The sequence below is a fragment of the Drosophila novamexicana genome, unplaced genomic scaffold (assembly GCF_003285875.2).
Source record: "Drosophila novamexicana strain 15010-1031.04,08,12 unplaced genomic scaffold, DnovRS2.1 tig00000024-arrow-pilon, whole genome shotgun sequence".
In the NCBI taxonomy this organism is placed as follows: Eukaryota; Metazoa; Arthropoda; class Insecta; order Diptera; family Drosophilidae; genus Drosophila; species Drosophila novamexicana.
In genome coordinates, this window is record NW_020824768.1 from 375,245 (window position 1) to 391,998 (window position 16,754).

Genomic DNA, 16,754 nt, shown 5'->3' on the forward strand with positions numbered 1-16,754 from the left:
TGGCTTAAATATTTTCATATTTTAAAAATGGTATTTAATCGAAAGTTGTTTATTATCTACTGCCCGTTGTGCTGAAAATATTGCAAGCCATAAATATTTTCATGAACAATAGCGGGCTATATTCCAAATATGGTTGGAAGTCAATTAGCCAACCCATGTGCCCCTTTTCAGATTGGCGAACAGTGTATGGCCATATAAAATTCACATAAATGCGCTCGTATTAAATGCCTAAATACAAAAATACGGCATATAAATAAATTATTATCTGATTGATGTTTTTCCGTCAGGAAATGATTTGCCAATGGCGTGAAATTTACTCTCACTGCTTTTGTACTTTGTTGTGGGTGGGAGAGGCGTGGTCAGGGGGGGGGGGGGGCTTACGTGTTTAGTTTGCTGTGCCAAGGATTTGTATCGAGTTTTCTTGTATTGATTGTCGGTGTGAGGCACTCGCAAAGCCGCAGCAAAATAATTAGCAACTAACTGAGGAAATGTTGGGCCATAAATTGAACGCTGACATTTCATGTCAAGGCTCAACGGCAAATCGATTGATAAATTAATCAAAATTAGGCCTTGAGAGTGCATAATAAATATTTATAGCATTAGTATGCCAGCCAAGTCAAGTCCTTCGACTGGCGTGTCTCTGGCGCAGCAAAAAAATTTTCAATTTCAACTGCAATTTAAACGTCCATCAATAACCCGGCCAGGCAGTCGGCAGTCGGCTGTTCCGGACGGGCAAATCGCCAACAAAACGTTAAAGCACAGATTAAACTCAAACTTGGCGGGCCATATTTCATGCCCGCCATATATATACCAGATATATATACACGTACAAAGCCGGGACATGAACTCGCTCTGACAACGAAGCCACTTAAGCCAACTTGGAGGCGGCACACTGAGCAGGAGCAGGAGTGGGATCGGGAACAGGAGCAGGGGTGGGAGCAGGAGTGGGAGCAGGAGCGGCAGCAGTCCTGACTGGGTGCGACTGACAAATGAAGACTGACAATTTACAAAACAGCTGAAAAACAAAACCAAATCATTTTCTCGTGCAACTTGTCGCGACAGTTGAGTTTTTAAAAGCAACTTGTTGTCATAAGGCCGAGACGCGAGTTTTTTTTTTTTTTTTTTTTTTGAACGGAAAAAGCGTTTTGTTGTGTACGTGAAAGATTTAAAATAAAACCACTTAGCGGATGCTTCATTTTTTGACAATTGCTAAAGCCTGGGCATAGCGTGTTAAAGTGTCCCCAGAGATTTATGGTTGGGGTATAAAGAACTTTGGATACTCAGTTGCAACTGTGATACTTGAAAAGTGTTGAGAGTTTTGAAAAACTAATGCAAAGCCTGAAAAAATTAAAAGATTTTCTAAGTAGGCAAAGGACAAGCCAAACTGTTCTTATCGGGTGTGCCCGACTAAGGGATACCCTGAGCTGTCGTTATAATGTTGTTTCATTTGTGTATACCTATCTACAAGCTACCTGCTAAATTTGGTGATTCTAGCTCTTAAAACTTGAGAGATTTGCTTAAAAACGGGATATCGATTTTTATCGATAGCTTGGAAACGGGCCAAGTTATCGATTATCGGAAACAAATTCGTACTGTACACAAGAAGGACCTATGTTTATTTGAAAGTCTCCAGCTCTTATAGGTTCTGAGATTCTTGCATTCATACATGCAGACAGACATGGCTAGATCGACTCGGCTGTTGAACCAGACCAAGAATATATACACTTAAAGGGGTCGGACATGCTTACTTCTGCCTGTCGCATACTTATGAACAATAACCTTATACCCATTTTAACCTTTTTGATGGGCTGTGACAAATTAATTGTGCAAAAACGAAAAGTCATATGATTCTAGAGTCTTAAGTCTGGAAGTCTCAAAGGTCTAATTAAGTTGCAGTAACTTCTGCCTAATTCAAATAAACTTGCATTTGTTGCAAATCCAAGGAAAATAACAATTTTGCTGCTGACTTGATTTGCAATTAAGCTTGTTGATTTTGGCTGCAATTTAAACAATTAATGTCAAGCTGCAGACGAGCTAAATAATTATTCTTCATTTCCACAATTCGAGTTAATCAAATTAATTGAATTTCAGACATTTATTTATTTAAATAAAAATGCTTGCGCAATGTTTAAATATTTACAAACGGCTAAGCAGAAATATAATTAAATAAATAATAGTGGCAAACAACGAAAAATACTTGAACTGTGTTACAACAACAACAACAAACCAAAAATAAAGACAAATAGAAAATAGTTTTTGTTTTTGCTTTTGTCTGCATTTCTCGTTATCCACCTGCGGCGCGTTCAAGTGCCTCAGGCAACTGCCTGCCTGCCTCATCATCATCATCATTATGAGCACTGTCACAGCATCATCATTATCTTTGGGCCTGTCCATTTCAATATATGTTTTACATGTATTTTTAGCGCATTTTTCATTATTAACTAAAAACTGTCAGTTGTACACACGCACACACACACACACTCGCACACCTGCATGAAAAAAAAAACAAAAAATGTGCAGCGAGGCGGCGATTTGAATGTCAGGCTGGCAACTTTTCAGTCTCGGGCTGCAGACTGCCTGTTGTCTGTGCGCGAGAGCGAGAGAGGCAGAGCGGAAATTTCGTGCAGTGTTGGAAGCTGTCGACATTTTTGAAACGCGCCAACGACGCAACAAGTTGCCAGCAACAAAATGGCGGAAACGTGTCGCTGTCGCTGTCAGCGTCGCTGTCGGCGTCGCCATTTGACGTTGCCAGACACTTGAATCAAAGTTTTTGTCCCTCCTCTCATCGAGAGCCGCCTCTAAATTTATGAAATGCATTTTTAAACGTAACTTTCAACTTTTTTATTGCTTTGAGAGTTGTTGCAGCCGCAGCAGCAGCAGCAGCATCCTAATTGTGGCCAACTTTCATATCCTGCTCTGGCTGTGATAGTGTGTGTCCTGCCTCTGCTACCTCTCCTGCCTGGCTGGCTGTCTGTGTTTGGTGAGCCGCCTGTCCCATTGCCGTTGTCCCCGTCGCTGTTCATTGACTTTGGCAGCAACAACAGCCAGGACAACGTTGTGCATGTGCAGGGAAAGGACACACACACACTCCACGCACTGTGACTTTGTTTTTAATACACTCCAGTGGCCGTTGCATCGATCGCCAGGACAAACAAGGCGCCTGTCGTTGTCTGCCAGCCGCAGTTCATTACTCCTCCAGCCATGTCCTGTGGCCAGCCTGTGTCCATGTGTGTGTAGTGACTTTTCATGCTCATATTTTTGCCATGCCACGCAACGCCATGTTATCCTTTTGGCTCACGTCAAGCCATGACAAAGATTATCAATAGCCAAGCCAAAGACACGTTGTTCCCATTGACTGCTGCGGATATTGGCCACGCTTCAGACTTGTTGGCAGCCTTAATCCCACATTCGCCATTTCCACATCAATATCAATCGCCAGCCCAATCGCCGGGCTCTACATTCTGTTTATGCCGAGCATTTCTATGGCTGCTTCTTCGCTGCCTGCTCATCGATTAAACGTTAAATTGTTATTACCATATTTAGCTGAAGCGTCCCCAGGTCCCCAGGCAACCCTTTGGTTCATTCAAGCCGCACAACAATGGGACAAACAAATATTTTAACAAATCAACAGATACTCTCAACAAATATCAAGCATATTGCATATTGTGACAATAGTTGTCTTCTTTTTAATATTACAATTTTTATTGGATTCTTTTAACCATTGAAAACTTATATAATATTATTATCATTGCACTTTTACACAATTTCTATATATAATGATTTTTCAAAATAATTTACAATATTAATTGACCTGATGTTAATTTCTTGAGATTCAATATGTGCATATATAAAAATTAGCCAAAATTAACCTCTAATCAGCGCTAGTTCATGAACTTAACAAGCGCAGCCAACTTAACACGACGTATTCGGTGCTGCCAGATCGCTAACTGGTGCAATATTCGGTCTTAATTTATTTTCTTCAGATTCAATGTGTTCAAATATAAATCTTATTCAAAAATGGAGATTCTTATCAGTGCTAGCTTATGAAGTTAACAAGGGCAACAAACTTAATACAACATTTGGTGCTGCCAGATCGCAAACAGATGATAATATATATTAATATATATTAATTTATTTTCTTGATATTAAATGTGTTCAGATATAAATCTTATCCAAGATTAACCTTCTAATCAGTGTTAGTTCATGAACTAAACAAGCGCAGCCAACTTAACACGCTCAAGCAACATCTGGTGCTGCCAGATCGCTAGTAAATGCTGCAAAATGTTCTCACATATTTTTCAATTCAAAGCATTTTTCCATATAAAAAGCTAACGTATTTAAAAATCTTAAAGCCCAGACGCGCATGTTGCAAACTTGATGACAATGTTGCGGCTACTTTCACGCCGTAAGTGTGTGTGCAGAGGCGGGCGTCTGTTTTATGTTGGCCCGTGGAGGACTTTGCGAAACGCATAAACATATTCGTGTGCCGGGATATTTGGCATTTTGGCTGTTTGCAGCAGCCACAAGCCGCATCATCATAATTTGTGAAAGGCGCTGTTGCCGGCAGGAAGTTGCCGTTGAAAATATGTTGAAACAAGTAGCCCGTAGAACGCAGGGGCGAATGGTGCAGGGGGCATTGGATTGGTTTGGTTGGGCAACCTTGTCATATCCTGTTGATGGTCGACGCTCAGGTGGCCCCGTTTGCCTTTGTCTCTCGGCGGAAGTGTGAAATATTTTGAGAGCACACTTTTTTCCAACCATCTACAAATGGAATTTTTGCGCTCGAGCGTATTTTATTGGCATTTTGCAGAAAATTTGTGGCCAATGCTATGAAAATGCCACAAATTGCGTTCTACACTTGGCGGCTCAGCAATTTTCAAATTACTTTCTCCACTTGCTTTTTTTCTCTCTTTCTTTTCGGCGGCACATTTGCACTGTGGATTTGCGTTTAATTGATTTAGCCAAATTGTTAAACGCATCAAGGTTGGGCCTAGGGCGTAGCCCATTTGTCCTGGCGCACTAAAGGACACCGGTTGGCGCAGCGGGTAAATCCTTTTAATTTTCGTGTAGCACACGCTGCATAATTTGGTGGCATGCTGCATAATTATGCGTCGGTTGTCAATGAATTTGCATGCGTTCGCAATTTTGATTTTTGTCCAAGTTTACACCAGAGATTTCGTTTGATTTCGCGACAAATTTACCAAAATTCAATTACCAATTACAATTGCATATGCAACTTGCAACAGACAGAGCGCAACGGACGGCATTTGCCGCAGTCAACAAGCCGTGGCAGGTATTCATTCTACTGACTGCGGCAATAAGTTAAATATTATTCGCAGAAAATCCATTTCACAATATTGTCGAACATTTATGATCGCCAAATTATTTAGCATCATTAAGAATTAAATCCAGCTCGCTTTGCTGGATTTTCTTGGAAATCTTTTTTCTGCTCAGCAAAACACTAGAAATTTGTGGGTTACAAGATTCTAGCTCCCGCTTGGCTCTAATTAGTTTTTATTTTATTTTTCTGTACAATTAGTTTTATAAGTATTTTATTTGGACATATTGTGGGATTTAAGTTTCTAATTTTCTAAGCAAACTGCTAAATTTCAAATAATTTAAAAAAGTTTGTTTAATATTATTTCATGATTTGAACAATTGGCAAACATTATTTGGGTATTTTATTTATTTCAGTTTCCGCACGAAAAAGCCTCTAATAGTAGAAGATTTAAAGTTCTAGTCCCAACAAAGTTTGTGAATTATTTTTATACCCTGAAATGCGCAAAAAAGGGTATATTGTATTTGTGCGAAAGCCAAATGTATGTAACTGGCAGAAGGAAGCTTCGCCGACCCCATAAAGTATAAATATTCTTGATCAACATCAATAGCCGAGTCGATCTAGCCATGTCCGTCCGTCTGTCTGTCCGTATGTATGAACGCAAGGATCTCAGAGCCTATAAGAGCTAGTGAAATTTTAGATGAAGGTGCTCCTAGTGCCTGCGCAGATCGAGTTTGTTTCCGATAATCGATAACTTGCCCCGTTTCCAAGCAATCGTTAAAAATCGATATAGATTTCCTGTTTTTTGGACGATTTTTGTAAATAATAAGAGCCAGAGTAACCAAACTTGACATGCTTCTAGAATAGTATATTTATTTGCATTTGGTGTTGGAAGAAGAGGGTTCAGGGTATCCCCTTGTCGGGAGCTCCCGACTAATTTTGTTGGCAATTATAATATATAATATGTATATTATTTTTAGACAATTAACTTGTTTAGTGGCAGCTTAAAGGTTCTAGCCACCGCTTCAATCTAATCCAGTTGCTTAACTTTTTTGTGTTTTTTAACAATGATAATATATTATTTCTATTTTTTTAATTGTTCAGCAAACGAATTTATTAGTTTACTGGCAGATTAACAGTTCTAGCCTCCGCTTAACTTTAATCCAGCTGATAAAAATTCTCAATATGAATTTTATATATATTTTGCTGCATCGAGATATGCTTTCTGCTTTGTTTAGTTCATAGTTCAAGGCGCCTCCGAGTTAACTAAATGTTCAAGCTCAGGTGTGAATTCAGGTTTTGCGTGTGCTGCAGGTGGATCCGTTTGAGAGACCCAAAATGTTGCATGTTACAAATAATTGTTGTAAATTCCACGCCTGTCAGCGACAACACAATTTAGCGGCATTTTTATTGCGACTGCCAGCGTGCCAAAGGTGCATGTCGCACTTTCAGTCTATCTAACATATCTATGCATATGCATACTATAACTGCAGATATCTGTGTTTGTTCAGCTAATTAAATCAACTAAAGCCAAAAAAAAACAAACAAATTGCCAGCTACAATTGCTATGTGTGGCAAGTGGCACACACACACACACACACACACACAGGCGCACACCTTTGCCAGGGGTTGCATTTTAGCTGTTGACGCTTTGAAATTTGGGTCAATTATGCGATTTGTCGCGCCACAGACAAAACATGGCACATCCATCAGTTGCCATACGCACATGTGTCACTGGCATTGAATTGCCACTGCCTTTGAATTGGGGGCGTGGCATGGGGCTATGCTGTCTTTGCCAGCCGCAGCCGCACAGCAGGTTGCTTTGCGTAATTATTTGTCAAATTCATACTGCGACTGGCCACTAACGAGCAACAGGCAGACGGGCAGACGTTCAAACATGTTGCCCCCAATCCCCTATATACAGCTACCCCTCCCTCTAACCACACACCCAACAATTGGCAATCAATCAACAGCTCCGGCGTTTCGCTCATAATGAGCCGTGTACAAATATTCATATATATTGTTGTTGTTCATGATTCGGCTGATGGGACAGAACTTCCGCTTGGCTAGCGGAAGTTCATATCACAATTTGTTGATAGTAACAAATATAGTTAATTATCTCTTGGCTGATAACAAACAGTTAAGATAGCGGCTTATCGGATTTTAATGCGCCGCCCAAAAGTATGCAATTGTTGTTGCACAGAAATTCACAGAATTTGGTTTTATTTACAATTTGCATTTATTACATTTTTTAACAGTAAATTATGTGTTAATATAAATAAATTGTGTGTTGTGTTTTCTTTTGTATAAATCGATAGAAAATGTGTGTTCATTAAACATAAACATTATATAGAAAAAATATAGAGCACATTTTGGCCATAATTGTTGCATTTCATTAACATTTGTCATATATATATATATATATATGTGTGTGTTGTCTGCTTATTTTGTATTTAGTGTACATTAAAAGCAAATTAAATAAATTAAAAACCTAAGCGCATTTAAAGGCAAAAAAGAAAATGCATTACATGTGCTGCTAATTGTTTACAATTTTATTATCATTATTATTAATATTATTATTATTGCTTTTGCTTTTGCTTTATTGCACTTTGCACATTTGGAAGCACAACGGCGTGAATTAATAAGTTTATGTTTAAATTTCATGAAAATTAATCAATTTGCTTGAAAAGAGGCATGTTTTTTTTTTATTTTTATTTTCTCATGTGTGTATTTATAGGCATGTGCAACAAATTTGTTCGGTTTGATAAGCCGTTATCGTTGCGTATTGCTTTGCGCCAAGTTTCAAATCATCAAGATTTATTTACAATTAATTATAGCAATTTATTTGTATATCATTTCAAACGAATTTTTCAACGCATTTGTCATACAATTGTTGCTGTATATATGCATATACACATGTTTATATGCATATGTTGCTAATGCCTGTCAACTCTGGCCCCCCTCTAATTTAATGCGTTGCCCCCCTACACACACACACACACACACATGTTACTAGACAAACAAAAACAAAAAGAATACTTTGTTCTTGTGCGTGGCTATGCTCACCCACTCTCTCGCACGCACGCACGCACGCACACACATGTATGTAGCTGTAATTGTAACTGTAACTAAAGCGAATGATTTTTCGCAAGCTTTTTCGCTCCCTTCTCTCACTCTCCTTCTCGCTCGCGCAGCGACAAACTATTTAGTGCACTTTGCTGCTGCGCCCCCTCCCTCGCACTCATCTAGAGCAGTATGCATTTGCGTTTGCGTGTGTTACGTATGGGCGGGCAGAGCACCGAGCGGATGGCCTCATCAAAGACCGTTTTCAGACCCTTCTGCGTCAGCGCCGAGCACTCCAAATATTTGACAGCGGCGATTTCCTTGGCCATGGCCAAGCCCTGGGGATAGGTAATGGGCGTGAGCTTCTTGTCCTTCAGCTTCTCAATGGTCTGTTTATCGTCGCGCAAATCGAGCTTTGTACCCACCAGAATGATGGGCACATTGTTGCAATGATGACGCACCTCGGGAAACCATTTGGCGCGCACATTCTCAAAGGAGGCGGGATTCACCAGCGAGAAGCAAATGAGAAATACGTCCGTCTGCGGATACGAGAGCGGTCGCAGCCTATCATAATCCTCCTGCCCGGCCGTATCCCACAGGCCGAGATTAATCGGTTTCGCATCGACCATCACATTCGCCGAATAGTTATCGAATACAGTTGGTATATATTCGCCGGGGAAGGCATTCGTCGTATAGCTGATCAGCAGGCACGTCTTGCCCACGGCGCCGTCGCCAACAACAACACATTTGATTGCCTGCATGACGTCGTCTCAGTAGTTGCTGTTGTTGTTGTTGTTGCTTTAGTTTCTTTGTGTATCTTTTGTAGGTAGCTTATTAATTTACACTCACACACAGAAGTGCGAGGGAGGCAGCGAATTCAACAAGTTTTGGCGATTATACAACTCGTATCTGCGTTTTTTTTTTTTTGCTCACGCACTCACACAGATACACACAGTTACACAAATACGCACACACAGTTGTAGTTTTGCATGTGCAGTTAATCTTTGCATTCGATTACGATTACGTTTTTGCCTGCCCTTTTTGTTCACTTGTTTGCAATTAACTTGTGGCCCGCATGGAGAAATTTTGCACGAGCAGCAAAATAAAAACACACCCAAACGCTGTGAAATCGACGCTGACACTGAGCGAGCGAGCAAACTGCCAGAGAGCGTTAAACAGAAAAAAAATATGTGTTGCTATCGTTGTTGTTGTTGTTGTTGCTGTTGTTACTCTGGCTTAACAGCTGCACACAAAACACACACACACTAGCTGTCTCGCTTGCGCGCACTTGTGCTAGCGGCTTGCGCAAAGTATGCCGCGCACGCTCCCACACACAAAACAGCAACAGGCAACAGTGGCGTCGCGCATAGCGTGTATAGTGCTCGAACGCTGCGTGAGTCATCCAGTTGGTGACGTCTGATCTGCTCAACGCAAAGAGAGCTCAAAGAGAGAGATAGAGAGAGAGAGAGGGAGCGAGGGAGGGAGGGAGAGAGCAAGCGATCGAGAGTAACTGTGACGCTCCGAACTTATCGCTGAGCGCGTTCAGTTGACCTTGCTTTGGTCTTATTTGATGAGAATTTTCTTCTAAATTTGTGCGCCGCTTTCCATGAAATTTTCCTTGCCCACAGCGCACGCATTGTTGTTGTTGTCGTTGTTTTTGTTGTTGTAACTGCTGCTGACTGTTTTAATGGACCGCAAAAATGCACGCGTTTGCCCAATTTATCGACAATCGACACAAACATTGCAGCCCCAAAACCGACCCCAAAACCAAAACCGAAATCCCCCAAAAACCAAAAACCCAAAACCAAAAATCCGCATCCGCGTCGGCCAAAACGCGATAGCCAAAAATGCAACACAAAACGCTGTTTGTGCAAGTTTCCGCCACTGTGACCACGCCCTCCCCACCCCCCTACCATTTCCCCTCTCCCCTACGCTCTATATGCATGGGCAAAATTGTTAAAGCGGCGCGTTTCGAATTAAACGTGATTCAAAAACAACTTCAGCGATTCGTGAAATATTTTCACATCTTTTTTCAGTTAATTTCTTTGGCGTCAGTAATTGGATAATTAAATAGGCGCTGAAAATGGTTGTTTATAATAAATTTACATAAATATATTAAGTGGATAATGCAATCGATAATAATGATACAAAATATGTATGCATATAGATATGCAGAACAATTAACAATTGTTCAAGTGCGTGTTATCGTTATCGGTGGGGGGATTTTTTGAGGTTATGTGCTAAATTTAATGCGATTGAGTCATGATTATATTGAATAACACAATCAGATTTTTTGCCAAAGTGTGTGTTATCATTTTAAACTCTGCGACAGATTATGACCCGAAAGGCTTTTGTTTGACTCAGATAACATATTGAAAAATATTCGCTTTTAGCAAATAACTGTAATGGGCAAAATATTCGCACGCTTAAAATTACAAAAATTGAAAACTGAGCAAATAATTAAAGTGGAGTGAAATATATGACAGCGAATGCAACAATTATTTGATTACTGTCGCAGTCGTTGCCTCGTAATTGGCGAAGTGAAATATATACGCAAATATGAGTATATAACGCACCACGCCCACATTTTGCCACAGCCGGGGGCCATTACGAGTGAGTGCGAGAAGCAAAAGAGTTATTCATAATTTTTGTTGCAACAAAAGTGGCAGGGAAATGCATAACAAACTGAAAAATATGCACGCCATTTTTATTGCCACACCAGACGGCCACACTTACACACAGACACACACCCTCGCAGACACGGTCACATTGTGCGACTATAATGAATGAATGCGCAGCTAAAGAACCGCAGCCTGAACCGATGCCGACCCAAAAAACAAATATAAGCCGCATGACTGCTGACCAACAATAAATTTAACACTTTAACTGCTGTGTAAACAACTGGATGCTATCCAGAGTTGCTAACGGTAATGCAGGCATTCGCATGTGTTCCCATAGACGTAATCGCCTTAAATGCCATCCATTGTATATGTTGTATTCAAGTGTATACAAGGTATGCACGTAATGTTGGACTTGAGTGTAAGGGCGACAGCTTACGATCGACTTGAAGTTAGCTGCGCCTAACCAAATCGGAAACTCTAGAATATTTTACAACACTAGCTGCATGTCTTGCCAAACGATAAGCAATTTATTGAAGCGCAAACTGCTGCAATTACTTAAGGAAAACTGTTTAAATGCATATGTAACATATTTAAGGTTGAACTTTTGAAAAGTTCTGCAGATTAATTTATTTAACACTTGTTCGGTTCGGCTGCGCTTTTTGCAAATTAAATTTGTTTAATGAGTAGCGCAATAAAACGCATTTACTGTCAAGTGATAAAGTGTCATTTCACTCGGATTGCATGCACTTTTATTATTTCCACACACACACATATATACATATATACATATATATATATGCATGCTACATATTTTTCATTTATATGCCACATGTGGGCACGCCCCCAAACGCCGCCGCCTGTTGACATGCAGCAATTATTAACTTTTATGCGGCTGCTGCCATGGCACCGTGTGTTTGTTATTAATTTCTTGTTATTTATGCAAATAGTTGGCACTTAATACGCTTGTAAATATTTTTTTGCAGCAAATTGCTTTGCGCATTACAATAAATTAACAGCATAAGCGAACGGCAACAACAACAATTTCTGACACGTTTCCTGCTTATCGACAACGTGGCAACTCTGGTCGAGCGCTTTTCTTGAATTTAAAAACTATGTTGCATACCGTGTGGCGCTTCGGCTCTTACGCTTCCATAAACTCAGCTGAGTTATCGCTCGCAGACGTGTCGTCATCTCCGAATGCTGAACATATAAACATATATATATACATATATATATATATGAATGCCAATGCAGCTTCATAGTTTTTCCAGCTTCTGTTTGGCTTGGCTGGGGTCACGTCTGTCTTTCCGTCAGTCTGGAACTGCTTATGAATAAAGTTGTTGGCCTGTCAATACACACACACACACTGACACACACATGCCTGCCACCCATTCAGTCCCCCCATTCAATTGGGGTTATTTGTCGCTCTATCTAGCACGGACAGCTACGCTTTGTTGACTTTTTGGCTCTGAATGGCCGTCTATTCAATTTTTTTTTTTTGTGTACATCGCTAAACAACCGAACCACAGAAGCAGCTCTAGAGCGGGCTCCCTTCGCCTCAGTCAGAGCCTCAAGCAATTTGAAATGAAAAGTTGGCTTGCCATATAGACATGTACATATTGTAAGTGGAGAAAAAAGAAAACAAGGCGCACGAAAAAAAAGATATGTGCCGCCCATATTTGTAGGCAGTAAATAGCAACAAGGCACGGTGACGAAATGTGTCCTTTGACATTTGATGCCTGATAATCCTGGCCGGCAACGCACACAGAGGGCGGGCTGACTGGCTTTTCAACAGCTTTTCGGCATCGGTTAATGGCCTGCTGCATTATTTAGCACAACGCAAGCCAATAAAAATTGCTTTAAAATACATTCACGTCAACTTGTTGACTTTAAGCCGTAGACAATGCAGCGCATTAAGCGTCCTGCTTGCCAGGCCAGCAAGGATGTGCCAGGCGGTAATTACGCTCTGCCATAAAATGCCGCATTATACGCTTTTTATGTAGGTTAGCATTTAGCTCGTTGGGCAGCCTCTATCAAATTGTTTCGAGTATCAAAAATATTCATTTAAGTATTCAATTACTTTATTTCAAATGGGTTTTAAGTGGAAATTACTTTGTTTAAGGCAAATGTTTGCCTATATATATATATAAGGAATATTCGATACACAATTCTGGGCAAACCATTTCTGAATCCTTTTGTAGTTTTAGAAGGATTCAAGTTGCGATTATAAAATTGACCATCTAATTTTTTTTATTACTTTATTATATATGTTTATATATATTTATATTAATTTATATTTAGAATTTAAGGAAACTCTTCTTGAAATATTTCTTACCTGATTAGAAGCAGAAATCGAATAGACCAAAACTGCGCTCAAATAAGTCGATATACGAATATGAAGCTTAAGATTTGTTCTTTCAAGCCAATTGAAGACTACATTTACTATATACCCGTCCATCTATTGACTAAACGAGGGTAACTTCAACTTGAAGAGTATCTCAAATTCGTCTAGTTCGCACAATTTTCACACTCAATTACAAAGCTGGCACATGTGCTCGGGCCTGTTGAATTGGCGTTTTTCAAGTTTATCCGCGACGACTTTTACTTTACGCCCAGCATCTTAATTTACTTTTGCACTCAGGCAGCTGGAAAAAGAAGTGCAGACCCGGCCTAAAACAACGGCCGGGTGGGAGAGGGGCAGGTGAGAGGTAGAGTGTAGGAGTTGCAAAGAATTACGGCAATTTCCTGCACAATTTCTTGTGGTTGAACTTGCCTGGCAGCAGCGTATGTTAGCAGACGAGACCGAGACACACACAAACACACAGTAACACACATACACACACACACACAAATACACAACACACACACATACGCATAGTTTTTTTTAGCCAGCGCTCAGCAGTGCAGTTAATTATAATTAAGGCGAGTTAACTAACCACTTGCCAGGCACTTGAAGAGCCCTGCTCTCAGCGGCAAAGGGGTAGTCGGAATAGGGGGAAAAGGGGGGAGGGGTGGGGGGAAGGGTATGTGTGCAATTTAAATTTGTCAGCAACTGCGGGCTGTTGTTATTTGTTGGCTTTAATTAAAGCTGCGTTCATTAAAAAATGTTTGTTGCCAGCGCCCCAAAAAGTAGGCCACAAAAAGTGTTGCATATTCAAAGGCTCGACGGTTATTCAATACGGCATTCGGATTTGGCATGGCGTGTGGCACGTTTGCCGTTGTTGCGGCTGCAACAATGGGGCATGTTAGCCGTCAAGGAAGCTGCGAGCTGTTATGCAAAGCCGCCAGCGGCGACATTCCTTCATTTGCAAGGACAATGCGACAACGGGCGGCACAATAACTGGGATGGGCTGGTTCAAAATAGAAAGCGTTGAATGAATGCAACCACTGACTGGATCTGGGCAGACAGTCGGTAGCTGCTGGGGGTGTGGGGGGTGGGTGGGAGGTGGGCACTGGCAGCATACACTGATGACAGCCGGCAGGAATGCTATTATAATAAATAAAGCGCCTTTCACTCATAACTGCCGCACAATGAAGCACTGAATATCTCTTGTCTATAGCTGTAGCTGTAGCTGTAGCTGTATCTGCATTTGTAGCTGTATCTGTATCTGCATTTGTATTTGTATCTTTGTATCTCTGTTTGAGCTTGAACAATGCGCACACTTTTAATATAGCTGATGGCAACTGGTTTTCGTATCGAATACTTTAATCAGCTGCGACTTGAGCTGTGCCTTTGGCAATTAAAGACAACTGCTGCGCTCATAAATATGCAATAAATATGTGCGCACACACACACACGCATACACATATTCGCACTCACTTTGCTGCCAGCGGCTATTGCATAAAAATCACATTAACAATTTGCTGCTACAAGAGTATTTTATTTTTATTGCTGCTTGTTTTATTTGTATTTCATGCGGCGCCTCTTACGCTATGCAAAGCACACACACACACACACACGCGCGCGCACACACACATTGTACACACATGTTGCCAGCAGCAGGAAGCAGTTGCTGCCGGGATCAGTGCTATGTTGTGCAGTGTTGCCATCGAAAAGCGCAATAAAAACGCTTAATTTTTCACTTTTACACGAACGTGAATAACGAACGCCTCCATTGTTGTTCCTGTTGTTGTTGTTGTTGTTGCTGTAGTTGCTGTTGCTGTTGTTGGTGTTGAGTGTGCTGTCGCTTGTATGTAAGCCATTTAAAAGTTATTTAATTTAATAACACGCACAAAACATGTTCCAAGTAAAAGCAAACGAACATAAATACGAGACACACTCTCGCACACACTTTGCTCCTGCGATGGCGACTAAAATGTGGCAACAGTCCTGCCAGAGGGGGGTTGGTGGGAGGTGGGGAGTGGCTTGGGTGTGCCAGTTCTTGCCGCACAGCTCTAATGCACATATATGCGTAGCTTACTCAAATGCATTTGCCAGCATATTTTTATGCACGCATCAACAAGCATTTATGATTGTAGCTGAGTATTTGAGCAATATTTAGTTATTGTTTATAAATATTTAAAAGGGTTGCCATATTGTGTATCAAGTATTGCGAGTGTTATGAAAAAGTGTTACCTAATGTATTTAAAAATTCCTCAACTTAATCTTGAATATATCTAAATATAAATATATGTGAAATAACATCTAGCTAGCTCTCTAAGATCTAGATCGTTCTTAATCGATTAGAAATATCTTTTTGTAGACTGAGAATAATTCAATATCATATCTAAGAGTTCATTTTGCCATCAGCCGAAACATATTCGAAAGCCCAACAAAGCAGATACCTCATAAAAGTTTTTTTTATAAAAAATGGTTCAGCTGTACCCACAACTTGTTACATATTTAAAGCTTTATCAATTTTTTGTTGGCAAACTGTGTTTTTTAAATTAAAAAGGCATTTTTGCATTTTAATTGCATGGCGATAAGATTAAATTCACAAAAACAAACAGTGCTTGGATAAATGAAATAAAAAAAACGCAGACGGCAAACGATATGCCACGCATTGCAATGCTATAGATACCCATTGATATTTAAGCCGCAGCAACAACAGACGCGAGTGTGCGAGAGGGAGAAAGGGAGAAAGGGAGAGAGAGACAGAGAGGAAGGGATACACAGACAAAACGCGATTGTCAATTTGTATTTATGTTGCCTGTTTCCGGTTGTTGTTCTTATTTTACAGATTTAACAACAAAGCGACAAGCTGTGGGTACACGTTGAAAAGTGAAAAATCAGCCGCACACAAAGGATACACAGGACACAGAGGACACACAGGGCAGCTGCAAATCCGCAATCCGCTTCGGCAAACCAAGGCCAAATGCAATAAGCTGCAGCCACGCACACAAAGCCATAAACAAAGCGCAGTCCTGCCCTCCAGACTCCCAGCCAACCCCAGAAAAAGCAACAGCAGCAGGAGTGGGAAGAGCAGCCGCCAGGATTGCTTTCTTGTATTTTGGACACACGTGCGCCGCGGCTGCGCCGTTGCCGTGCCCGTTGCCCGTGTCCTTGCCAGCGCCAGCACCAGCGTCAATCGCATCGCCTTCGGCAACGGCGGCCACAATGAAGCTGTCAAAACTGTCCAACCAGACGAACTCACAGGATCCGCAGGCGGTCAACTCGCGCATCTTTGTTGGCAATCTGAATACATTTCAATGCTCCAAAACGGATGTGGAGCGCATGTTTCAGATCTACGGCCGACTGGCAGGTGAGTCGCCAAATGCCGCCAGCATCTACTCGGCCTAACCCAGACAGCCCATTACATATATCTCTATATATATATACACCTGTCCCTTTA

At 40.9% G+C, this 16,754-nt stretch overlaps 2 protein-coding genes across 2 annotated transcripts in view; one reads left to right on the forward strand and one right to left on the reverse strand.

Annotated features, from left to right (window-relative positions):
* The window catches only part of LOC115770812 (myb-like protein Q), a 34,460-nt gene that overhangs the window by 5,694 nt on the left and 12,012 nt on the right, over window positions 1-16,754 (forward strand). Inside the window, exon 2 of the mRNA XM_030716237.1 lies at window positions 16,143-16,664. Within this exon, the coding sequence (XP_030572097.1) occupies window positions 16,520-16,664 (145 nt within the window). The 5' untranslated portion in view covers window positions 16,143-16,519. The remainder of the gene's footprint in view (window positions 1-16,142; window positions 16,665-16,754) is intronic.
* LOC115770846 (ras-related protein Rac2) lies at window positions 7,832-9,461 on the reverse strand. The gene has a single exon (XM_030716286.1). The coding sequence runs from the start codon at window positions 9,100-9,102 to the stop codon at window positions 8,524-8,526; it is 579 nt and encodes a 192-aa protein (XP_030572146.1). The 5' UTR covers window positions 9,103-9,461; the 3' UTR covers window positions 7,832-8,523.